Source organism: Micromonas commoda, chromosome 15 (genome assembly GCF_000090985.2).
Source record: "Micromonas commoda chromosome 15, complete sequence".
In the NCBI taxonomy this organism is placed as follows: Eukaryota; Viridiplantae; Chlorophyta; class Mamiellophyceae; order Mamiellales; family Mamiellaceae; genus Micromonas; species Micromonas commoda.
The window spans coordinates 464,251-487,581 of NC_013052.1; the positions used below are offsets into that span (position 1 = coordinate 464,251).

Genomic DNA, 23,331 nt, shown 5'->3' on the forward strand with positions numbered 1-23,331 from the left:
CGCGGATCTGACCAGGACGGCGTGACGTCCGAGCTGACTCGTCGCCTGCGGCAGGGCCCTTTGACTTCCTGTCACCAGCAGCACCGTCGTCGTCGTCGCTCCGGGTCGTGCACAGCTGGACCCCGCGTCCCTCACGATGCACGCGCCGGCGTTCGCGTCGTTCGCGCGATCGCTCGCGCCGCGCACCTCCGCGTCCGCATCCCGCGCATCTCGGGAGTCGCGGCGTCGCGAGCAGCGGACCGCGTCACCGGCGACGAGCGATGTTCCATCGGAGTCCCGTCGTCTCGCGCGCCGCGTCGTCGTCGCTCTCGACGCCGCCGCCGCCGCGGCCGATCCGGTCCACCGATCCGCCGCGCCGCGCTCGCGCCGCGCCGCGCTCGCGTCCATCGCGCTCGCGTCAGCCGCGACCGCCGCCGGATACGCGCCGCATCCCGCGCGCGCCCTCGTCGACGACGCCAACGCGCGACGGGTGTTCGAGCAAACGCGTCGATCGGTGGTGGGCCTCGCCGATTACGTCCCGGGCGGCGCCAACGGCGGGTACGCGCCGCGCGGCACCGGCGTCGTCTGGGCCGCGCTCCAGCAGCAGCCGGGCGACGACGACGTCGGCGTGGGTTACGTCGTCACCAACTACCACGTCATCGCCCCGGACCACCTGCCGGGGAGGAACGGGAATGCCGACGACGGGGGTGGGAAAAAAGGATCGCCCGCCGCCGGGCCCGCGCTGAGAGTCGCCGTCGCCGACGCGGTGACGGGCGAGCCCGTGTGGTACGACGCCGCGGTAGTCGGCACGCAGCGCGCGAGCGACATCGCCGTGCTCAGGGTGCGCCTCGCGGATACCACCCGCGCCGGGGACTCCGCCGCGGCGCTGGCGCCCGTCAAGATGGGGACGAGCGGGGACCTCGCGGTGGGCCAGACGTGCTACGCGGTGGGAGCGGGGGACGCGGGTTTGGCGGCCGGCGGGACGGGTCGGTCGGCACCCTCGACGGCACCCTCCGCGTCGGCGTCGTTCAGGCAGCTGGCGACGATGAGCGCGGGGGTGGTGAGCGGGTTACGCAGAAGCGTCCCGACCAAAAACGCCACAACCGTCCGCGGCGCCATCCAGACGGATGCGAAGGTTCCGGAGACGGCCAGCGGCGGCGCCCTGCTGGACAGCGGCGGGAGGTTGATCGGGTTGACGGTGACGCCGTACGGGAAGGGGCAGGCCGGGGTTGGTTTCGCGGTGGCGGTGGACGATCTGATGCAGGTGGTGCCCTCGCTCATCACCCTGCGACAGATCTCGTGAGCGGAGGCGGCGGAGGCGGCGGGTCGGGTGTCAATCGCGTTATGTCAATCCGATCGTAGACTATCATCGAGCGACGTCATCGTCGTACCAAACTACTCGACGAAGTATCATAGTGGGGCACGAACGAGAGCGACGCGCGCGTCGTGGCGCACCCTTTCGAAGTCCGCTCGCTCACGCCCACCGACTGTCACTTTCGGAGCGTCCGACTACTCGGAAGGCGAAGGTGATAGTCGCCCCCACCCACCCGCCGGCACGCGAATCGTCGCCGTCGTCGTTCCCGGCAGCGTCCAACCCCACACCGTCCCGCCCGTCGCGCCCTCCACGAGCGCCGCCTTGACCGTCACCGCGTCCGCCCCCGGGTGCTCCCCGAGCAAAAGCGCCGCCGCCCCCGCGCCGTGGCCCACCGCCATCGACGTCCCCGACTGCGCCGCGTACGCGTCGTCCCCGGGGGAGTCGCACCGACGAACGCCCCCACACGCGCTGAGAACGTCCACGCCCGGCGCCCACGCGTCGACGCAGGCGCCCGTCGCGCCGTGGACGTACGCCCGGTCGGCGGCGTCGCTCGCGCCCATCGTCAGCGCGGCGTTAACCCTCGCCGGCGAGACGTCGCACGCGTCGGCGTCCCGAAAGTTCCCCGCGGCGACGACGACGAGCGCGCCCGTGCGCCTCGTGAACTGGACCACCGCGCGCTCCATGGCGAGCGACCTGTGAGAATAAACAGCGTGAGAATAAACAGTGTGAGAAAAACACCTGTGAGAATAAACAACTCACCTGGCGCCCGCCATCAGCCCCAACGCGAGTGTGGCGACCGCCGGGTGCGCGGCTGCGTCGTTGACGTCCCCCGACGGTGACTTGACCGCGCGGTTGTACAGCACGTGTCCCGCGCACCAGTCGAGCGCGGCGACGACGTCGGAGGCGCGGCCGTCTCCTCGGCAGTCGAGGACCCGCGCGGGGTGGATCCGGACGCTCGGGGCGACGCCGACGGTGTTACCGGCGAGGGTCCCGGCGATGTGCGTGCCGTGGCCGTCGCAGTCGCGCGCGGCGAGGTCTTCCGAGTTTAGACCTTGAGCTGTCGAGCCGTATCCACCGTTGTATCCACCGTTAAATGGGGAATTTCTTGTGCCGCCGCCTGCCGAGTGTAGAGCGACGAGGTCGACGCCTCGGTCGACGCGTGACCCGCCGGTCGGGGAGGCGAACTCGCGGTGGGAGGCGCGGACGCCGCTGTCGATGACGTACGCGTGCACCCCCGCGCCGCCGCCGTTGGCCGGTGAAGCCAGGCGCGCGACGCCGTCGAGGGGCAGGAAGGGTTGGTCCAGGCGGTCGAGGTTCCACACAGGGACCGCGCCGGTCGGGTCGAAGGGGCTCTGCGCGCGGACGGGTTGGTCGGGCTCGAGCACCGCGCGCGGCAGGCATCGCGCCAGCGCCGCGATCCGGGCGCGGGAGATCGCGTCGACGACCATGCCGCGGATGCCGAGCGCCCCGCGGCGGAACACGCGTCGGCAGATGCCCCGGACCTGGCGCGCGCACGCCACCTGCCGCGCCCGACGCAGGAGCGCGCCCGGGAAGAGGTCGGGCTCGGAGCCGGGCGGGTCCGACTGCGCCTCCAGCGCCGCGCACAGGTCCTCCGCGTCGGCGTCGTCGTCGTCGAGCGTGACGATGTATCCCAAGCCGCCCTCGTCGTCGTCGTCGACGACGACGACGTGCGCGCGCGCGCGCGACGCGACCGCGAGGAGGAGGGCGGCGAGGGCGACGACGAGGAGACGCCGCGCCATGGTTGTGCGCGCGACGGTCCTCGGCAGCCTCGGGGCGACGGCGCGCGCGGTTTCGACGCGCGCGCGGGTGACGAGGGAATGACGTCGTCGGGCAGTCAACGGCGGCGATCGACCCCGGCACGCGGTAGCGGAAGCGCCGCCTCGCTCGCTCGACTAGCAGGCGGGTTGTTTGTGTGAACAAGGCAAGTTGGATTGCAAGGATTTATTCATGCTAATAAGTCGAGTCGGGGAGTCGCCGCGCTGGCGGACCCCTCGCGTATCTGTCCTCCTCATAATCATCGTCGTCTTCATAAGTTAATCGTCCTCCTCTCATCGAGCCGCGACGTGCGGGCACATGCGCTTGGGCGTGAACCCCTCGCACGTGTTCGCGCAGCACACCACCGGCAGCTTCTCCGCTAAATCGCTGACGCAGTGCGAGTAATCCCCGTTGAGCTTCACCGCCTGGCGGCCCTTGCCGCGGTCGCAGAGCTTATCTGTCCACACCACGCTGTCGGGGTCGAGCGCGCAGTGGTCCGCGCGCCCCGCCACCGTCACCTGGTTGTTGCGGCACAGCCCGCCCCCCTTGGACGCGCAGAACGCCGCAGCCTCCGCGTACGTCAAGTAGTTTTCGTGCTCGTTCCTCGAGCACTGGCCGCACACGTGCGGAAAGCGTCGGGGGTTACCGTACTCCCACTCGTCGCTCGCCTGGCAGCACGAGGTGGCGCCCTCCACGAGGTGCGCCTCGAGGAGGTCGTGGACGTACGGGACGCACGGCGGCTTGTCGCACTGCGCCTGACCCGGGCAGGTGACGAATTGCAAATCGTGAAGCGTGGCGCTCTGCCCGGGGGGAAACGCCGGCGCCGGCCGGGGGTTATACGCCGGATCATCGTGCAGCTCCGGGAAGGGCGCAGCCTCGTCGTCGGGAACGGCGACGGGCGCGTTCGTGGCGTTGCCGGAGCCGTGCACCTCGACGATGTCCGGGACCGGGTCGTGCTCGGTTGTGGGGTTGGGCAGGGGCACCTCGGAGTCGACGACGGGTTCCGTCACGACGGAAGTCTCGAAAGTCGAGTTGTCGCCGTGCTGGTGCGTCTCGGTGATCTCAACCGGACCGATGTGATGCCCCTCCTCGTGCTCGTGATCCTCGTGCTCGTGCTCGTGAAGAATCTCAGCCTCCTCCTCCTCCGCGGACTTGTGTTCCGGGATGGCCGCGGTGGTCACCTCCGCCTTCATCGTGGCCGTCGCCTCCGTCTCGATCGGCTTGTGCATCACCTCCTCGTGCACCACGTGGTTGTCCTCGTTCTCGAGCACCTCGGCGTGGGTGTGAATCGGATCCGGTCTGTAGGGCTCGTCGTGCTCGCGCTCGTTCGCGTGCTCGAGGTCGTCGACGTAGTGTTCGTCGAGGGATTCATCCACGTGGTACATGTGAACCTCGCCGTCGGCATCCTCGTGCAGCTCGGGGTTGGGTTCAATTGCCATGTTCTCCTCCTTGGGATGCGCGTGCACCATCTGGTCGATGATCTCGTAGGGGTGGAAATCGGTGTGCTCGTCGTGCGCGGCGTGGTCGGCGTACTCCGGGTGCGCCGCGATGAACTGCTGGTTGTACTCCTCCTTGTACTCCCCGTGACCGTGATCGTCGTGGAAGACGTGGTCGTTGGCGTGCTTGTGCCAGAAGTTCCACTCGAGGAGAGAAGGGCACGGGTTGGGGCCAACCGCGGAGTAGCAGTACGCACCCTCTGTCGCGAAGGTGCATCCGGGGATGGCGAGGCACTGCGCGCGGTCGAATCCGTGCCCGCCGCACACCTTCTCGCAGTTGTCCAGCGAGGTGACAACCTCGATGAAGTCATCCTTGGGGACGGACTTGGGGTGCTTGGAGACGTACAGCTCCCACTCCGCCTGCGACGGGCAAGGGTTGGGACCCACGGCGGACCAGCAGTTGGCATCCTCGCCGAATTCGCAACCCGGAATCGCGTCGCACTGCTCCTTGTTAAACCCGTGGCCCTCGCAGACGCGCTCGCACGAGTCTTCGGTCACCTCGGGGCTCACGACCTGGGTGGATTTGTGCTCGACAACATCAGCCTCGGGAACGTGCTCGACGTCAGCCTCGGGAACGTGCTCGACGTCAGCCTCGGGCTCGACGATCGTCGGCGTGTGGTAGAACGTGCCGGTGGGGACGGGCGGCCAGTGATGGTGCGCCGCGCTCGCGGGCGACGGCGCGGGTCCCTGCGCGGACGCGGTGGGTCCCTGGGCTCCTCCCTTGTGTGGGACCCGGGCGTGGGATCCGGGCTCGTGGTGCCCCGCCCTGTCCTCGTCGGGGACGGCCACGTCGGAGAAGGGCACGTGCGACGGCGCCGGGCCGGGCGCCATCGCGCGCCTCTCCCTGCGCGCCGCCGCCTCGTCGACGTCGTACGAAGACTCGACCGTCTTTGGGACGGCGAAGTGTTGGGAGATGAGGTCCATGGCGTCGTCGGGGACGGCGTCGATGTCGTCGGCTCGGTACGCGCTGTTGGTGGGGCGCTCGAACCGTTTTTCGAACCGTTTTTCGCGAATGGAATCCGACGAGTGTCGATCGGCGTCGACGTCACGCTCGTACGAGTGAAGGCGCTCCTTCTCCTCGCGTTCGATAGCCTCCTCGGTGAGCTTGAGCGCGTCCGCCTCCTCCTGTGCACGCGCCTCGTGCTCGTCGTGGTCGGGGATGTGCGCGGCGGCGGATGAGGCGTGAGCGCGAACGCGCCAGTCGTCGTCGTCGCCGTCGCGCTCGAGGGATTCAATCTTAGCCTTGGCGTCCTCCCCGGTGATGAAGGGCTCGTGCGTTTGCGCGTCGTTCTTCCCGTCGACGTCGCCGTCGCGGTTGACGATGAGCGCGTCGTCGGCGTCGGCGCGGCCCTGCACAAACTCGGCGGCGGCTTCCTCCATCGCGGCTCGGGTCTCCTCGCGGAGCTCGAGCCACTTCGGGAGCGCCGGGAACTTGGTCATCGCCGGTTGGTGCGCGGCGTGCGCCAGCACCTCGCAGAGGTGCGTCACCGCCCCCGCGCGCGCGGACTCGACGCGAACGTGCGTCGCGACGAATCCGGCGCAGCCGCGGACGTTGAAGAGCTCGACGGCGCCGTTCGTGTGCTCCGTCTTCTCCCCGGCACCCGGGACAATTTCGCCGCACGTTCGCTCGACTCCGTCGTCGGCGTTGACGGCGGTGACGAGCGCCGAGGCGGGAACCTTCGCCGAGCCGAGGAGCGCGGAGCGGTCGACGCCCGCGAGGGCGGCGGCGTCGCCGGGCGCGGCGAACACGGAGAGCGCGCCGAGGGTGAAGGATCCCTGGAGGTCAATCTCCACAGACTCGTCCGCCTTGCCGGCGGCGCCGAGGCCCTTGACCACCGCGGGGCAGGCGCCGGAGAGGTCCGCGCCCTCTTCGTCGCCGCCGACGACGACGCCGTCGACGACGGCGGCCGCCGCGAGCGGGGTCGTGGGCTTGCCCTTGGCGAGGTTCTCGTAGGGCTTGACGCGTTCCTGTCCGCCTGACGCGACGCAGCGAGAGTCGGCGGCGTGAGCCGCCAGCCTGCGAGATTCCGCGGGCGCGGGCGCGGTCCAATCCTCGGGATCGACCGCGCCCAGCGTCGCGGACCCCGCGCCACCTCGCGCGGCGTCCACCTCGGCGTGTGACACCGCGTAGTACGTGGCGTAGCCGGTCACCCCGAGCGGGGAGAAGCCGCTGCCCCTCCACACCGGTCCCCGCTTGGCGCCGTTCCCGACGCGAAGCAGCGTGCAGTCGCCCCTCTCGTCGCCAAAGTTAAACGCGTCGCAACCCTTCGTGGCGTCGCACGCGGCCCGGCACTGCTGGACGGATCGCTTCGCGCCGGTGGCGTGGGAGGTGAGGTTGTGCGGGGTGAGGCACCAGGCGGGTCCGGAGACGGAGACGACGTCGGCGCCATCCTTGGGACCGGCCCAGACGCCCTCGCCGCCGCCGGCGCACAGTCGGCATTCGTCGAATTGGCCATCCTCCGGCGAGCTCGCGAGGCGGTACGCGTGGTACCACTCGCACCCCGGGGTCTCGCGGCAGGACTTGACGCAACCCTCGAGTGACACGGAACTCTCGAAGCGACCCACCGCGCGGACGCACGTGGAGCCGCGGGCGTCGGGGCGATCGCGCGAGATGTCGACGCGACGCTCGCACGCTCGCGCGTTTTGGTCCACGAGGCTGAGGCCCTGGCCGTTCCCCGAGCCGTCCGCGAGGACGGCGCCCATCGGGGAGAGCACGTCCGCGGTCTGCGCGCCGCCCTGGATGTGCGCGAGGACGCCGGGGTGGTACGCGAATACCCTGCCGCGGCAATCCGTCGGCGCGAGCAGCCGGCATCGGTCGATGCCGGCGCCGCAGAGGGGCTCGCCGGGTTCGCCGAGGCGCGCGGCAGCCTCGCGCGCGGCGAGGATGCCGGCCGCCTCGGAGAAGGCGTCGCCGAGGGAGGGGGCGGTGGACGAGGCGGCGAAAGGGCCGGCGAACGCGACCAAGCCGGCCATCGCCGCCACCGCCAGAAGCGGCGCCGTCGCCGGGGAGGTGCGCTGATCGCGCGTACGCGCGGAGAGCTTGAGGCGCTGGGGGAGGAGCGCCTGCTTCTCGGGGTCGACGACCGCGGCGGTGACGGCGGCGGCGCCGAAGCGGAGCTCGCGCTGGCGCTTCGCGGCGTGCGCGAGGTGCGCGGCTCCCGCGGCGGCCGCAGCGAGCGCCATCGTCGCCGCGGCGGCGGTCCGGAAGGTGCCCGGGGCGGATTGTTTGGACGCCTTCCCACCGTCCAACTCGGCGGCCAGGAGCGTGCGTCGGGTGTTCTTGGCGTCACCACTCACCGCGCCGTTGGACGGCCTGCCGAGGGAGGCCCACGCCATGCCGCCGGTGATGCCCTTGTGCCCGCTCTCGCTGGAGTACTTGCTCCAGTCAGTGACGGGCGCGGGCTCGGAGGACCCACCCGCCTGGGGTTGAGCGAGTCGCGCGCCCGCGCTGCGGGTCTCGTCCATGGCGTCGATGACGGTGGGCTCCACGACGAAGGATTCCTCCTCGTCGCGTCCGGTCCCGTCGTCCTGGAGGACGGTATCGTGCGTCTCGATCTCGACAATCTCCGACTCCGGAGTTGGTTCCGGGGTCGGCGGGGCGGTTTTGGGTTGGAGCGCCCTGGCGGCGGCTTCAACGACCGCGTCCGCCTCGTCGACGTGGAACGTGAGGGACTTGCGCCTGCCGCCGGTGAACCAGCTCGGGCCGTCGACGTCGGCGATCTTCCGTTGGCGCATGGCGCGCGTGTTCTTGTCGAGGACAATCTCGGTCACCTCCACCGTCGTGCCGAAGCCCCAACCGCGGTTCAAGTCTCCGCCGTCCTCGGCGATGAATTCGTACGTACCCGGTCGCAGGCACGCCACCGCGGTCATCGTGGAGCCCCAGGTGAAGGAGTCGCCGCCGGCGGCGACGAGCGGGTCCCCCGCCGGGGTACCCGTGGCGGCATCCACGTCGGCTTTGTCCCAGAGAGCCCAGGACATATCGCGAGGCGCGGCGCCGTTGCCGTAGGAGGTGGCGCCGACGGACACCGCCGCGAGGACGCCGCACTCGGTCCACACGCCGTTTCCGTCGATGGGAGCTTCCGGCCAGACGTCGAACCGCGCGCGTCCGTGGAGGCGGTAGGTCTTGCCGCCGTCGGGGGAGTCAAAGAGGGGAGCGCCGACGCCCTCGTCTTCGAAAAACTCGACCTCGTAATCCTCGGCGTGAGGATCGTCGTTGGAGCCGCCGAGCTGCGCGCTCGAGGCGCCCGCGCCGGACGCGGCGAGCCTGTCGCTGCGGAAGGAGGATCCGCGGGTCCAGTCGGACCCCGCGCGGAAGGCGACGAGGTCGAGGTACTCCTCGTTGATCACGGTGACGTTGAAGCGGTCGAAGGAGGAGCCGCGCGTGGCGTTGCCAGAGGCGATGAGGACGTAGCCCTGATCGCGGGGAAGGCACATGCGCTCGACGATCGTCACGGGACCCTCCGCGGAGGAGGAACCGATGAGGGTGCCGAGGTGGTCCTGCACTCCCGCCGGGACGGCGTCGTGGTGGATGGCGCGAACGTCGAAGCGCGCGTGCGTCGCCTGACGTCCGCGGTGTTGCGCGAAATCCACCACCAGTTTCATCATGGCGCAGTCGTCGCCGTGGGGGACCGCGGGGACGTCGTCGTGGGCGCCCGTGGTCGCCACGCGCGCGGTGGAGCCCGCGCGGGTGCCAATGCTCGCGGGAAGATCGGCGCCGAGCTCGGAGGAGACGTGGAAGGTCGCCTCCGCGCCCGTCACCGCGCAGGCCGCGGCCACCGAAAACATCGCAACGGCCGCGATGAGGCCGCGGGATGCGCGGCCGGCATTCGCGCGCTTCTGAGCTCGCGCCATTCTCCTTGGCCGGTACCGAGCGCCGATACGATCGCACACCCGCGCAAAGACCCGAGTTCGATCGGGTATCGATGCACCGACGCGACCTACTGGCGCGTGCGCTTGTGTCCGCCGGGCGCGCGGGGCGGGCGACGAAAAGGTAACTGTCGCAGTGGGTCCGCGGCCCCGACTGTAACCGGCGTTTGTCGCCTCTCTGACTGCTGCCCATACGTTGACACGTTTTGGTGGTTAGGGTATCGGAACACTTTTCGCGGTCTATCGACGAATCGCGAGTGAGAAATTTTGGTCCGTGTGAGATGCGAGGGAGGCCCACGAAACTACCGTCTGGTCTTTCGCGCGTCGATGGAAAATTTGCAAGTCCCAAGCAAGCGCTTCTTGCTGTGTAGATTGTTGCCCGGCGAATCCCTAACGCAGAGAGGAAGGAGCGAGAGCGACGACATGGCGGACTCCGGCGCCCCCCCGGGGGAGAACCTCACGCTCGCGCAGATCGCCGCGCAGCAGACCGCCGCGATGCAGGCCGCGATGCAGGGGCGCGGGCGCGGTCGCGGCCGCGGGCGGGGCGGCGAGCCCAAGCCCAAGAAGCTGACCAAGGCGCAGATCGCCGCGCAGGAGCGCGCAGCCGCGGCGCACGCCGCGCAGGCTGCCGCGGTGGCGTCCGCGGCGCCGCAGATCCCCATGCATCAGATGCCCGGCGTCCCGATCCAGATGCCCCCACCCGGCGTGCCCGTCCCGCAGCAGCAGCAGCAGCAGCAGCAGCAGCAGCAGCAGCAGCAGCAGGCGCCGGGTCCGGGCGGGGGCCCGCCCCGCCCACCGCCCCTGCGCCAACGATCGCCGGTGGATGTGCAGAACGAGCTCCGGCAGAACCTCGAGCTCATCAAGCGCGAGACGGTCGAATCTAAGAACGCCTTCGAGCGAACGGGCCGCACGTACGAACCGCCCAAATACGTCGTCAAGGCGCAGTTCGACGCGGCGATCGGCGTCGAGCTGTGGCTCGACGATCACGCCAAGAACTTCGACGCCAACGAGCTCGCCAAGAAGATCGCCATGCTCCAGGGCATCCAGACCAAGTGCGCGAAGGGCATCCTGGACGAAAACCCGTTCGAGGCGCTGTGCTGCTGGGTGGAGCTCACCAAGACGTACTACATATGCGTCCGCGAGAGCAGGAACCTGACGATGAGGGGCGTCGCCGGCATCGTCCCGCCGACGTTCGCCCTCCCCGTCGACTCCCCCGACCCGCCCCCCGCCATCCCGGACGACGACGTCATCCCGGTGCACGAGCTGGACGAGGCGATGTTCCAGATCGTGGGGCCGAAGGTGTGGGTGGAAGCGGTGCAGGAGGACTTACTGCGGCGCGTGGGAATCGAGGGCATAGCGCCGACGTACGCGCGGAGCCTTCGGAAGGGCAAGGAGAAGGGGCAGCCGGCTGGCGGCGAAGGCGGCGGCGCGGGTGAAGGAGAAGGAGGAGAAGGAGGAGGAGGAGGAGGAGGAGACGACGGCGGTGGAGGAGACAATGGAGGAGACAATGGCGGAGGCGCGGAAACGGGTGCCGAGGGGGAAGCGGGCGGGGACGCGACACCCATGGAGTCGTAGTCTCGCCGCTACGGCGAGAGTTGTAATTTTGACCCGTCGCAGTCGTCAGACGTCGTCAGCTCGTGTTACACAAGTCAGCATGCAAAATTTGTTCGGCGGTTCGGGAACCGGCACGGCGACCGTTCCCAACGAGCGAGGCCTCCACGCGAGGGACCTCGTCGTGCTCACGCGTGCGCGCGCTCGTCCGGGGTGTCGAGTCCCTTGGGCTCCGAGTCCTCCGACTTGACCTCAACCGACGCCGGGTGTGCGCCCCCCTTGAACGTCCGTCCCGGGTCCGCGAGGGCATCCATCGCCGCCGCGGCTCCGTCGTCGTTCCCCTCCCCTTCCTCGTCGTTGTTCGCCTCGTCGTCCGCCTCTTTCGCGTCCTCCCCTCCGCTCGCGACGCCGTCCCCTTCATCCGCTTCGTCGTCGTTTTTGGGCGGTTTTTCCTCCCCCGCCTCGCCGCCGACACCCGCCGCCGCCGCCACAGCCTTGAGCGCCGCCGCCGCCATCGGCTGCTTGCTGAGGCACTGCGGGGCGATGGACGCGATGAGCTTGTCCTTGATCTCGATCGCTGCGTGCTCCGCGGCGCCTGCGGCGTCGCGCCACTTGTTCGCCGAGCACGCCACGATGAGTGACACGTCGCCGAGCGACGCGGCGCCCAGCCGGAGGACGAGCGCCATCCTGCGACAGTTCCATCGCTTGCGGATAGCCTGGGAGATGCGCAGCAGGGCGCCCTCCACGAGGGCGCCGTGCTGCGCGAGGGATTCGCCGAGCGGTTGCTTGTCCCCGTGCTTGGAGTCGACGGTGCTGATCAGCGTGGCGAGCTCCGGGCCCGAGTCCTCGCCGTCGTATCCCCCCCGAACCGCGTCCAAGTATCGTGCCAGGTCCAGCGGCTCGGTGGTGGCCTCGATGATGTCGCCGCTGGCGTTCTCCGCGGGGGGCGGGGCACGCGGCGCGACGCTCTTCGCCGCGTACCGCGCGGTCACCGCGCGCTCCGAGGCGGCGGCGGCTGCTTTGACAGCCTTGGCCGCCTGCTGCTGCTGCGCCTGCTGCTGCGCCTGCATGGTGTTCACCGCGGCGGCTTGCATCGCCGCGGCGGCAGCCTGCGCGGGGGTGAGGGACCCGCCCGTCCCGATGCCGCTTCGGGCCATGCTCAGGATCGCCTCCTGTTCCGCCTCGGTCGCGGCGGTGCCGAGCACCTGCGATAAGCCGCCCAGCATCGACGCCAAGGCGTGCTCGTCGTCCCCCTTCTTCGCGTCGCCGGTAGTCGCGGATAGCTGCTGCGCGAGGGTGCCCATCACCCCCAGGTTGGCCGCGAGCGGGGTGTTGGAACCCGATGGCGAGTGCAACCCGCCGAAACTTCCCGCCGCGGACGCGGACGCGACGATGGAGTCGAGCGCCCTGGCGATCGAGTTGGTGCCGCCGGTAGCCGCGCCCGTCGTGCCGGTGACGACAGCCGCCGCGGCGGCGGCCACCGCCGCGGCAGCCGCGGCGCCGTCAAAGTCGAAGGCGCCCGTCACCGGGACCTCTCCGGGCTTGGTCCCCTTGGACGCGGCGGCGGCGGCGGCGGCGGCGACCGCCGCGGCGCCGTTGGATCCGAGGGCGGCGGCTGCCGCGCCGGACCTCTGCGCCGCCGCCGCAGCCGCCGCAGCCGCCGCAGCAGCCGTGACGCCGGGCCCGCCGCCGCCGTTCGTCAGCTGCAGCGAGTGCTGGTACGCCTGGAGCTCGGAGATCTTGCCCCCGCGCTGCGCCCACTTGCACCGCAGCGTCGCGTGCCAGTGGTTCTTGATGGCGTTCTCCGGCCGTCCCGGCAGGAGCTTAGCCAGCGCCGCCCAACGCGTGCCCAGCATCCTGTGCCCCTCCACGAGGATGCGCTCCTCCTCCTGCGTCCACTCTCCGCGTCTGATGTCGGGCTTGAGATGATTCAGCCACCGATCGCGGCACTGTTTTCCCCGCCGCCCGCTCATCTTGGAGGCGATGAACGACCACTTGCGGTGGCCGTGTTCGTCCACCAGGCGCCTGAGCTGGTTATCCTCCTGCACCGTCCACTGCTGGGTGCTGCCCTTGTACGCCTTGTTCAGGTTGGACGGCGTGGACGTACCGCCGCTGCCCGCGGCACCCTTGGACGCCGACGGGCTCGGGGATTTGTTGGAGGGCGGGCCCTCCGAGTTGTCGGCGGCGGCGGCTTCCTTTTTGGTTCCTTTCTTCACCGACGCCGGCGAAGGCTTCGCGCCCCTCGCGCCCGCGCCCTTGGCCTTCATCTTGCCCCCCTTGCCGTCGGGGACGAGGCCCTTGAGGTCCTCTTTCGAGGCAGCCTGGGTGGTTCGGAGAATGCGGGGTGAGCGTGAGCGTGGGCGGTGGGTTCGAGGTCAATCGGGGGTTGGGGTCGGCGGCGGTTTCGCGTTTTCGCACTGGCGGGCAGTCCGGAGGAAAACCAGAGGCGTTACGTGGCCACCCGGGCCCACCGCTTTCCTCGGCGGGAGCCTCGGGAGGGGTTGAACGGGAGGATCTGGGGCGCCGCGCGGGGTGACGCGGGCGGGTTCGGCGCGGGGCGAGGGCTCGGACGCCTCGTGCGGGGGTCAGATCGCGCGATCGAGAGCGCGCGGGGTTTCGCGACGGACACCGCCGCGCGCCCCGCGCGGCGCCCAACCCCCGCGCCAATTGCCTCGTTTCGACCCTGCCACCGCACCACGCCTCCGCGAGGGCCAGAATTGGGAAAAAAACATGCGAAGGGGAGCGCGCGGTCCGGGGCGCGCGCGCGGCGTGGGAGGCGCGGAGACGCTCGGGGGGATCGCCCGCGGGGTGGGACCGGATGCATTCGCGGCCGAGGCGACGTCCACGGAGCGATCCCGCGCGTTCGATCACCCCAAACCCCGCGCCAACTCCGCCGGGGGGGCCAGGATCACCCCTCCCCCCACGAACGCACGCGGCGTAAACCCAGAAAAGTAAACCGTGAAAAGAAAGTCGAGTCGAGGCCGTGGACCCTACGCGCCGGAGACGACGCGCGTGGCTCATCCACGGTCACCGCTGTGGTCTGTGCGCACCTCAACGAGCCAGAATAAGGAGTTGACATCGTCCTCGTCGGCGCCCGGCTCGCCCTTGTTCGCGGCGCGCGCCGAAGATCGCGGAGCCGACTTCTCCTGCGTGCGCCTGCGCTTCGGGATAGGGATCGAGGTCGGCTCGGCCGCGCCCGCGTCCGGTTCCTCGCCGTGGGCGTACGCGCCGCCTGTGATTTCGCGCGGGAAAAGGGCTGGAGGGTCAGTTCACTCGTGTACACGGTCGGTACGCGCGGCACGGGGTCGCGGAAGAGGTCGCGCGCCATGCACGAGGCGCGCCAAGTCGCGGCCAATTGGGGGGCGGAAGCCCACTCGCGGAAAAAAACGCCGGTGCACCCCGTAACCGTCTAGGCTGTGGATTTCCCGACGTCTCGAGGCGTGGGGCGGGCGCAATGCGAGCGCGGTGTCGTCACGCGCGAGGCATCGCGGGGTTTGGGACGTCCGTTGTACCCACCTCGAGCGGCTCTCTTGGGCGGCATATCACGCGATCTGGGCGTTCCACCACCCTATCGCGCGTATTCGACTGGTTTCCGTCCCGCGCGCTCGCGTGAGGAATTCCCTGGCCAGCACGAAAAAGGAGTTTATTAGCGTTTCCTCGGCTGCCCTCGCAAGTGGGCTGAAAACCGTTTCACGCCACAGAAACACCCATCCCGATGTGACTGGCGTCGCCCCACGATGAGCAGTCAGATTTTGACGCGCAATTCGCGCTAATTGGCGTAAGGAAAATCGCGAAAATCGGCGTCACCGGCTCGATTTGATCGATCGGCGCGGCAGAAAAGACGTTTTGTTCGAGCGTTCCGATTGGTCCGATCGAGGTTGGAACGAGTGACACACCGCTCGTCTGTCGTGCTGGCTGGTGGATCGAGGGTGGTCTGGGACTCGGGGCGGTGACGGTCCATCGATGATGTGAGAGCTTGAGTTTTTTTGGAGGGCGCTTTTTGGTTTTCGTCGGACTTCACGACACGGTGGCGCGAGGCGGAACGATGAAGAGCTGCGTCGCCGCGTCTCGACCGGCGCACGGCTTCCGGGGGACGAGGGTTTGGACCCGCCGCCCGCGCTCGGGTGAACCGGTGAGGCGCGCGCGCGCCTTACCTCCCCCTCGGTCCCAGGTATCGTGGTCGAATCCCTCCGGCTCCGTGCTGACTCCTCTGCGGGAGAAGGTGTGGGCCGCCGAGCGTCCGTTCGTGTGGCAGGGCATCGACGTCGGCGGCAAGATGGGAGTCGTCAAGATGCGCGACGGTTCCCTGTGGGTTCACTCGCCCGTCGACCTCGACGACGACCTTCGAGCGGCGCTGACGGAGATTGGAGACGTGAAACACATTGTTAGCCCAAACTTCGAGCACGTCAAGTACGCCGCCCAGTGGAAGGCTGCTTTTCCGGACGCCGTCCTGTGGGGATGTCCGGGGATGATCGATAAGAAGCCGCTGATCCCGTTCGATCGAGAGGTTGGCGTCGACGACGCGTGCCCGGAGGAGTGGAACGGCGAGTTCGAGCTCGCGTTCTTCGACTGCGAGGTCAATCCTTTCGTCGGCGATCCGTTCTTCAACGAGGTGGTCTTTCACCACAAACCGAGCGGGGTGGTGCTGGTGACGGACCTGTTCTGGAACTACGGCGGGGGCGGCGAGGCGTTACCCGCGGCGACGAGGGCGTGGAAGTTCGGGATGGATAAGGTGTATCTCCCGTTTTATCGCGCGTTCATGGTGCGGGATCGGGCGAGGTTCGAAGAGCGAGCGCGACGGGTCATCGCGTGGGAGTTTGATTCCCTCCTGCCGTGCCACGGCACGTTCGTGGACGGGCGCGGGAAACGCGCGTTGAGGGAACACCTCTCGGGCGAGAACGGGTGAGACGAAAGGATGCGACGACGCTCGCAGTGGGGGAGAGACGATCGCGTCGCGCGCGCGGGGGGAGTTTTCAAACCAACTCGTGGTGCAAGTTTCACAGTTTCAAAGAGACGCCCTCGAGGTATGTCGCACAGAGGGCGTCTGTTCGTGCCATTACGATTCACAGCCGCGCGGTGTCCATCGACGCGCGCTTCATCGCCTTGGCGCTGTCCTCCTTCTTCACCCGCGCCCTGTACTCCTGCCTGCGTCGCTCGTCCTCGTCCGGGGATGCCACCGTCCGCGGCTTTTTAGCGCCGGCGCCGCCGCCACCCTCGAGCATCGCCGCCTTGGCGATGGCCGGGTCGAATCCACCCGTCTTGACCCGCCCGTCCCCAATCCCCACCCGCCTCTGCGTCGACCTGTTGGAGACGAAGTCCCTGAAGCCCACCCTGCCGTCGGGGAGGGTCGCCCCGCCCTCCGGAGGGGACAAGGATGGATCCCTCGCTTCTTTGTCGTCCGCGATTGTTCCTTGTTGGCCCGGCTGCCCGAGCTCGCCGAGGTCGACGACGCGCACGGACGCGCGCCGCGAAGCCGCGCACTCGCCCACGGCGACGTCCGGCCCGCCGCCGCCGCGCGCCTGCCCCGCGGGGCGCGGGGGCGGCGACGATACCCTCCCCGGCGCACCAGCCTCGGACACGCTCGGGCCGGACCCGCCGCCGCCGCCGCCCTCCTCCTCCTCCTGCTTCGGCGGGGAGTACTTAGGCGACTTGGAGAGGATCCCGCGCGAGCCCACGTGCTCGTAATTCCCGCCGCCAGTCTCGTTCAGGGGCACCTTCTGCACCGAGGGCGCGCCGTAGTTGCGGTACATGTGCTGCGCTCTCCGGACCACGTACTCGTGCGCGGAGTCGACGTGCGACACGTCCAGCGCCTCCTCCCTCGGTTCGTTTGTGAAGAACGGGTGCTCCAGCGCCTGCGCCGGCGTGAGCCGCTTGAGTGGATCCACGACCAGCAGTTTCTGCACCAAGTCGAGCGCGTCCGGCGGGAAGCTCTCAAACTTTTCGTCCACGGTGCGTCGGTACGCGTTCTCGGGGCTGGGAACGCCCACCGCCAACCCGCCGCCGGCGTCGTCCCCATCCCGCGAAATCTGCTCTCCCTCCTTGCCCGAGCTCCTCTTCTTCGCCTTGAGCGCGCGGTTCTGGAGCTCGATTCGCTTCACCACCTCCTCCGCGTCGGCGCTGCCGCACAGCTTGAATATCTTGTGGAGCTGCTCCACCTCGGTCCGTCCCGGTAAGATTGGCGAAAAGTGGAGCAACTCGGCGATGATGCACCCGGCGGACCACGCGTCGAGCGCGACGCCGTCGTACGCCCTCGCGCCCAACAGGAGCTCCGGGGGCCTGTACCACAGCGTCACCACGCGGTTCGTCAGCGGTTCCATCCCCTTACCGGGTGTCCTCCTCGCCAGGCCAAAGTCCGCGAGCTTTAGCGTCCCCTCGTCGGACACGAGCAGGTTGCTCCCCTTGACGTCTCGGTGCATCACGCCCCTCGCGTGGCAGTGCGCGAGCGCGCTCAGCAGCTGAGACGCCAGCCGCTTCACCTGCCCCAAACGCAGCGAGTGCTTCTCCGCCACCGATAACAACCCCGCCAGGTCGTGCTCCACGTACTCAAACACGAGGTACATCGAAGACTTGGTCTTGCCGCACGCCACGTCCAATAAAGAGACGACGCTGGGATGCGACCCGAGCCGCGCCAACACGTCAATCTCCCTCGCCATGAACTCCAGCGAGTCGTCGTCCATGTTCGCCAACCGGATGTGCTTCAACGCCACGACGCGGCCGTTCGTGAGGTCTTGGCCCCGGTACACCGCGCTGTACGTCCCTTGCCCAACCTTGTCGAGCCGCCGGTAACTACGCATGTCCCTCGGCAAACGCCAGCGTCGCTCTCGGATGGCATCCGCCGCGTGTCGCTCGATCCACGCCGGCCACCCCGAGTCATCATGCGCGTCCTCCAGGGCGATGAGGTCGTCGCTCGTGTCGTCGGATGACCCGGCGTTCGACGTTTGGCTCCTATTGGACGCCAGGTGCGGTACGCGGTCGTCGTCGCCGCTGAGATTACAGCTGTGCTCGGACGTCGACGACGCGGACGTCCTCGACAGACGGCTGCGCCTGTGCGCGTTCCTGGGCTGGACGTGGTTCAGCGCGGGGGCGTCGAGCGTCTCCGCGCACCCGGCCGCGGCGGCGTTCAAGGCGACGGTGGACGACGCGCTGTCGTGGTTGGACGAGCTCCAGGACTCGTACCCGCACGAGTCGCCGCCGTGGTCGCGTCGATGCGAGGAGGACGCTCCGTCGCTGCCCGTGCGCGCGTGGTGGTGCGGCGCGGCGTCGGCGTCGATGTCGAGCGATCGGAGGACGTGGTCGCCGCCGGTGGACGCGTACTTGAACGGCCTGGCCTTCCTCGCGGACGTCTTGGTCGCGACGCGCTCGCGCAGGCGCTCCGCGTCGTCGACGTCGCGCCTCGATCTCGCGAATCGCTCTCCGCGGCCCGTGAAGGTCGTGACGGCATCGACCGGCTCCGCCGCGAACCACCGCGCGCCGCCGCGACCGGAGTGGCTCGAATCGTGACCGGAGGTGTCGTGGACGTCATCGACCCACGCGCCGTCCCCGCGCGTCTTGGGAGCGGACGCGCACGCTCCCATCGCGCAGGGACCTCAAGGGTCGTGACGGGCGGATCCTCGACCGACGAGACCGACGACCTCCCTTTTTATCGCCGTGTCGGTCACGCGCGCCGATCGCCGCGCGCGGGGCGTCCGTGAGGGACGGGATCGATCGAACGAGCGACGCCGGGGTCTCTCGTCGCGCTCGATTCGATGACGCGCGCGGCGGATGTCCGTCCCGTGCGTCCGCGCGACGGTGTGCCCGCGGTTCTACCCCCGCGCCGTTGAACGAGCAGCTCAAAGATGGACGCCGCCCGCTGTCTGACTTGGCGAAGAGTATAAGAGAGACCCAGACAGCGGAGGACCCCTCGTGAGAATGGCGAGAATCTCCGCACAAAAAAAACTTTGGCGGCTTCCTTGTACCCTTTTGCACACGTGGAAAATAGTTTGAAACAAATAAAAGAAGTCGCCCTACGTTCAAACAGGTGAGCATTGTTCCAGAAATTTCTCAGTATTCGCGACAAAAATATCTATGACGAACCGAGTCCGTACCGTGGCAACGATTCGATGGGAATTCGAGTTGATTCGAAAAATCTTGGGCTTGACCCTCCTGAGCCTTTGATCGGAGGACCACCTCCCAGAAAAAGGATTTACCAAAGGATTTATTCCTCGTCGTCTATGTCGGTCAAACAGCTGTGAGTACGAATTCTTATCCAAAACAGACTTAGGCTGACTGTTTGGTAGTGCCGAAACGTCGCAACCACGTTTATTTTAACAACAATACGCGTTAACAACAACTAACTACACTGGTGAGCCGCGGCCGAGTTTGGAGTTAAGCTTTCGTTCAAATGCGGCGAGTCAAAAAAGACTCATCAAAAAAGTGGGCCTGTGGGCACGGACTTTGAAAAAAGGAGATCCCGGACGCGTTCCGGCCATACGGCGGAGGGACCGAGGACGACTCGCTGGGCGACGGGAGTATCCTTCGCAGATGGCGCCCGCGGCCGATGGGGCGGGACGCGACAGGGGATGGCTCAACTCGACGGAGACGACCCGGCCGGGCGACAAGACCGACGAGCTCTCGCGCGGCGTCTTCCTCCTGAGGAAGGCTCCCGCCCCCAGGCGCTTCACCGCGCGCAAGTCCTTCAAGCCCGTCGTGCCCGACGAGACCGTGGAGGGGATGGAGCGCAGGCACGAGGCGTACGTCTCGTGCTGGCGAGCGGCGGACGCGCACGTCAGCCGGGTCCTCGCCGACGCCAACGCCGACGCCTTCCGCAGGCTCGAGGCGTTCGTGGTCGATCGCTTCGACGAGCGCGCGGCGATGCGCGCGGCGAACGGCGGCAAGACCCCGCAGCACCTCGCGCAGCAGATCCCGGCCGGACTGGTGCTCGCGGGCGGCGTCAACTCGGACGATCACGAGGAGACGTTCACCAAGCTCACCAGGCACCTCCGCTCCAAGGGATGCCACGCCGCGCTGCTGCGATCGCGCGATCTCAAGGCGAGGGGCGCGGGAGCCAACTCGGCTTTCGACGCCGACGGAAACCTCGCGCCCGCCGTGGCGCGCGCGATGTCGCTCGCCGCAAACGGAGGCGGGGGCGGGGGCGGGGGCGGGGGCGGCGGGGGGCTCGGGGTGGCGGTGCGGTGCATCTTCAACCAGCTGCGAGCGGGGACGCGTGGGGTTGGAGAATTTGACGCGAAGGGATCGTTCCGTACCTCCGGGCGGAGCGTCCGGCACCTGCGCCGGTGGTACCAGGCCGTCACCGTCGCCGAGGAGGACGCCGCGGTTGGCGGCGCGGTGAGAGACGAGGAGGCGGTGGACGAGCGGGACGGGGACCCGGGCAAAGAGATCGGGAACCCGGACCCGGGCAAAGAAAACGACAAACGGGGAGCAGCCGCCGCTGCTCCCGCGGCTCCCGCGGCTCCCGCGGCTCCCAGGGCGCTCCGCGAACGGAGCGTCGCCGTGATCGGTGCCGCCGCGACGCTGGGTTCGTCGCGATCGGCGGCGGCGGCGGCGGCGGCGGCGGCGGAGACACAGCTGGCGGCGGCGGACGCGTCGGGCCCTCTCCTCCCGCCCAGGCCGGTCGTGGTCATCGTCGAGGACACCGAGTCGTTCGACAACCGCGTCCTCTCGGACCTGCTCCTGGCGCTGTCGGACGCCGGGGACGCCCTGCCGGTGTGCGTGCTGCTCGGCGTGGCCACGTCCGCGTCCATGATGCACGGGATCATCCCCGCCGCCGTCGCGGCGAGGCTCCGGGTGGAATCCTTCCGGCTGTGGTCCCCTCGGGCGATCATGACGGCGGTGCAGGAGCGGGTTCTCCTCGACCCCGGGTTCGTCCCCGCGCCGAGCAACGCGTCGCTGGAGACTCTGGTCACGAGATTCGCCGAGCACGACTTCAGCCTGAGCGCCGCGAGGCGAGCGATGCACTTGCTCGCGCTGGACCACTTCATGACCCGAGAGCTGAGCTCGATGGCGATGTGTATGACGGCCGCATCATTGGCGGCGGCGGCGACGACGGAGGAGGAGGAGGAGGAGGAGGACGGGGAGAAGAAAGAGAACAAAGAGAATGATGCCGATTCCGCATCCGCGAAGGACGGCAAGGAAGACGCCGCATATAGCGTCGAGTCGCGCATCGCCGCCGTCGAGAAAAGAGCGAAAACCGCCGCTCGCGCCGCCGCCGCCGCCGCCGCCGCCGCCCTCGCCAGCGCCCGCGCGATCGCCGCCGAGACCCTGACGCGCGACTCCATCACGTGGGCGCGCAAGAACCTTCGCGACTTTCGCACCGGCGAGGCCTGGGTGGGGAGGAGTCGCGTCACGGGCGCCGGTGACACGGACGACGACGACGACGACGCCGCGCGGGAAGAGATTGCGTCGGCTGTGGCGAACGCGTACGGGGCGCGCCGACGGTGGGCGACGGCGCTCCGATGCGTCGCCGCCGCCGCCGACGCCGTCGGATATAGGCGCGACGAGGGAAGGCTCGCGGGTCTGCTGGTGGACGCGTCGTCGACGCGATGGCTCCCGAACTACGACGGGAGGAACGACGAGGACGAGGGAGCGGCGGCGGGGAAGACCGGCGAGAAGAAGAAGACCGGTGAGAAGAAGGCGACGACGACGACGCAGGGCGAGAAGCTCCTGCGGCTGCTGTGCGCCAGGCTGGACGCGGGGACGGAGGAGTGCCGGATGTCGGACGCGGACATCTGCGCGTTGGCGCTGACGTGGCTCGAGTTGGTCTCGGTCGATCCCGCGATGTACGCGGCGGAGGCGGCGTTTCTTAAGCGAACCGCGAGGCTGTGCGATCCGGCGACGGCGCCGCGCGAGCTGAGGGAGATGGAGGACGTACGGGCGGCGCGTGAGGATGCGAAACGGTCGAAAACGGCCGACGCGGACGCCGCCGCGCGAGCCGCCGCGAACGACGGGACGCGAAGACCGGGGGGCGAAACGGTCGAAAAAACGGTCGGCGTTCGCGCCGCGTTCGCGAGTCCGCCGTCGGCGCGGCGCGCGAGGAGGTCCTCGGCGTCCGCCCCCGCCGCCGCCGCCGCCGCGAGGGACGGCGAAGCGTTCGCCACCCCGGCTCCCCGTCCGACGGAAGGCGGCGCGACGAGGACACCGTCGACTCGCGCCCGCTCCTCGAAGAAGGGAAGGAGCGTCGAGCCGGCGTCGGCGGTTGAGCCCGCGGCGGCGGATGTCGAAGAAACGGTCGGAAAAACGATCGCGGGCGCGGGCGAACGCGCCTCCGAGGACGCCGCCGACGCGAGGGGCGCGCTGGAGGCGGTGGACGACGCCCCGGTTCCATCCGTTTCTCGGGGAGACGACGGCGGCGGCGGCGGCGACGGCGCGAGCGATGGTGCGGACGACGACGAGGTTGATCCCCGCGCTCGCGCGTGTTCGTTCCTTCGCCGCGTCGCGCTCCGACACGCGTCCGAACCCCCCGCGTCCCTCCGCGCGCGCGAGCTCTTCTGCATCGGCGACGCGTCCGTGCGATACCTCCGATCGAAGGCGCAGGCGGCGCCGAGGCTGTGCGTGGAGCAGGCGATGGATAACCCGCGAGGAGTTTTAGGCTGCGCGTGTTGCCCGATGGACGGGGGACCGTCGGAGACGCTCCCGGACACGTGCTGCGCGTACACGCTGCTGCAGGACATGGGGGACGCCGCGAACGTGCACGAGTGGTTCAGGGAGTTCTGCGAGACGAACGAGCCCGCGACGGGGGTGCCGCGGGGGGCGAGGACGGCGGCGAAGGGAGGGAGAAGCGGGAAGGGGAGGGGGAAGAAAACGTCGCGAGTCGGCGCCGGCGCGGTCTCCTCGCTCTTCTCGCTGGCAGCGCCCGGCGACGACGGGGGGAACGGCGACGGCGACGGCGACGGCGACGGCGACGGCGATGATGGCGACGACGACGACGATAAGAAGGAGAAGGGCACCTTTCACCTCGAACGATCGCGGCTGTGGGAGCTGCAGGCGCGGTTCACCCGAGCCGTCGCCGAGATTGAATTTCTCGGCGTGGGGCGGCCGGTGAAGCGACGGAAGGTTGAGTACATGCAGCGCACCGCGTTCCCGCTGGACAAACTCCTGGGCGGGGACGACTAGCTCGTCGACGGACGTCGTGAATCCGATCGCGTTTCATCGGGACGAGTTAAATCGACTCGAGTCATTCAACCGCCGAGACAAAACCAGCTCACGCGCGCATCTTGTTAAATTTTTTGAAAAACGAAAGCGACAGAGGATTTTTCAGATCTCGAAGGTTGTTCTTAGGGTTGCGTGGTGGTGTTAAGATTTGAACACCATTGATGAGTAGTGGATTGAGCGGAAGCGTTCGCGCGACGTGCG

The 23,331-nt window shown here is 69.0% G+C and overlaps 10 protein-coding genes across 10 annotated transcripts; 4 read left to right on the forward strand and 6 right to left on the reverse strand.

Annotated features, from left to right (window-relative positions):
* Positions 1 to 136: 136 nt before the first annotated feature.
* Positions 137 to 1,282, forward strand: MICPUN_64521 (predicted protein; the record flags this gene model as incomplete). The annotated part of the gene is made up of 1 exon (XM_002506349.1): positions 137 to 1,282. One exon carries the CDS (start codon positions 137 to 139, stop codon positions 1,280 to 1,282), a length of 1,146 nt encoding a protein of 381 aa, XP_002506395.1.
* Positions 1,283 to 1,488: 206 nt separating this feature from the next.
* Positions 1,489 to 3,054, reverse strand: MICPUN_64522 (predicted protein; the record flags this gene model as incomplete). The annotated part of the gene is made up of 2 exons (XM_002506529.1): positions 1,489 to 1,987; positions 2,054 to 3,054. The coding sequence occupies 2 exons, from the start codon at positions 3,052 to 3,054 to the stop codon at positions 1,489 to 1,491; spliced, it is 1,500 nt and encodes a 499-aa protein (XP_002506575.1).
* Positions 3,055 to 3,225: 171 nt separating this feature from the next.
* On the reverse strand, positions 3,226 to 9,417 carry MICPUN_64523 (predicted protein; the record flags this gene model as incomplete). Its single annotated transcript, XM_002506530.1, has 1 exon — positions 3,226 to 9,417. The coding sequence occupies one exon, from the start codon at positions 9,415 to 9,417 to the stop codon at positions 3,364 to 3,366; it is 6,054 nt and encodes a 2,017-aa protein (XP_002506576.1). The 3' UTR covers positions 3,226 to 3,363.
* A 438-nt stretch (positions 9,418 to 9,855) lies between these two features.
* MICPUN_64524 (predicted protein) lies at positions 9,856 to 11,007 on the forward strand (the record flags this gene model as incomplete). The annotated part of the gene is made up of 1 exon (XM_002506350.1): positions 9,856 to 11,007. One exon carries the CDS (start codon positions 9,856 to 9,858, stop codon positions 11,005 to 11,007), a length of 1,152 nt encoding a protein of 383 aa, XP_002506396.1.
* A 43-nt stretch (positions 11,008 to 11,050) lies between these two features.
* MICPUN_109580 (predicted protein) lies at positions 11,051 to 12,088 on the reverse strand. Its single transcript, XM_002506531.1, has one exon. The coding sequence runs from the start codon at positions 12,075 to 12,077 to the stop codon at positions 11,172 to 11,174; it is 906 nt and encodes a 301-aa protein (XP_002506577.1). The 5' UTR covers positions 12,078 to 12,088; the 3' UTR covers positions 11,051 to 11,171.
* A 655-nt stretch (positions 12,089 to 12,743) lies between these two features.
* Positions 12,744 to 13,037, reverse strand: MICPUN_73784 (predicted protein; the record flags this gene model as incomplete). The annotated part of the gene is made up of 1 exon (XM_002506532.1): positions 12,744 to 13,037. A coding segment is annotated over one exon (294 nt), but the record flags the coding sequence as incomplete, so codon positions are not given.
* A 963-nt stretch (positions 13,038 to 14,000) lies between these two features.
* Positions 14,001 to 14,524, reverse strand: MICPUN_64526 (predicted protein; the record flags this gene model as incomplete). Its single annotated transcript, XM_002506533.1, has 2 exons — positions 14,001 to 14,215; positions 14,500 to 14,524. The coding sequence occupies 2 exons, from the start codon at positions 14,522 to 14,524 to the stop codon at positions 14,001 to 14,003; spliced, it is 240 nt and encodes a 79-aa protein (XP_002506579.1).
* Positions 14,525 to 15,028: 504 nt separating this feature from the next.
* MICPUN_64527 (predicted protein) lies at positions 15,029 to 15,889 on the forward strand (the record flags this gene model as incomplete). Its single annotated transcript, XM_002506351.1, has 1 exon — positions 15,029 to 15,889. One exon carries the CDS (start codon positions 15,029 to 15,031, stop codon positions 15,887 to 15,889), a length of 861 nt encoding a protein of 286 aa, XP_002506397.1.
* A 64-nt stretch (positions 15,890 to 15,953) lies between these two features.
* On the reverse strand, positions 15,954 to 17,777 carry MICPUN_50794 (predicted protein; the record flags this gene model as incomplete). The annotated part of the gene is made up of 2 exons (XM_002506534.1): positions 15,954 to 16,339; positions 17,005 to 17,777. The coding sequence occupies 2 exons, from the start codon at positions 17,775 to 17,777 to the stop codon at positions 16,174 to 16,176; spliced, it is 939 nt and encodes a 312-aa protein (XP_002506580.1). The 3' UTR covers positions 15,954 to 16,173.
* Positions 17,778 to 19,503: 1,726 nt separating this feature from the next.
* MICPUN_64529 (predicted protein) lies at positions 19,504 to 23,091 on the forward strand (the record flags this gene model as incomplete). Its single annotated transcript, XM_002506352.1, has 1 exon — positions 19,504 to 23,091. One exon carries the CDS (start codon positions 19,504 to 19,506, stop codon positions 23,089 to 23,091), a length of 3,588 nt encoding a protein of 1,195 aa, XP_002506398.1.
* Positions 23,092 to 23,331: the final 240 nt, after the last annotated feature.

Bases quoted from the DNA above. Each gene is read 5' to 3' on its own strand.
- MICPUN_109580 (XM_002506531.1), bottom strand. From the start codon at position 12,077: ATGCAAGCCGCCGCGGTGAACACCATGCAGGCGCAGCAGCAGGCGCAG.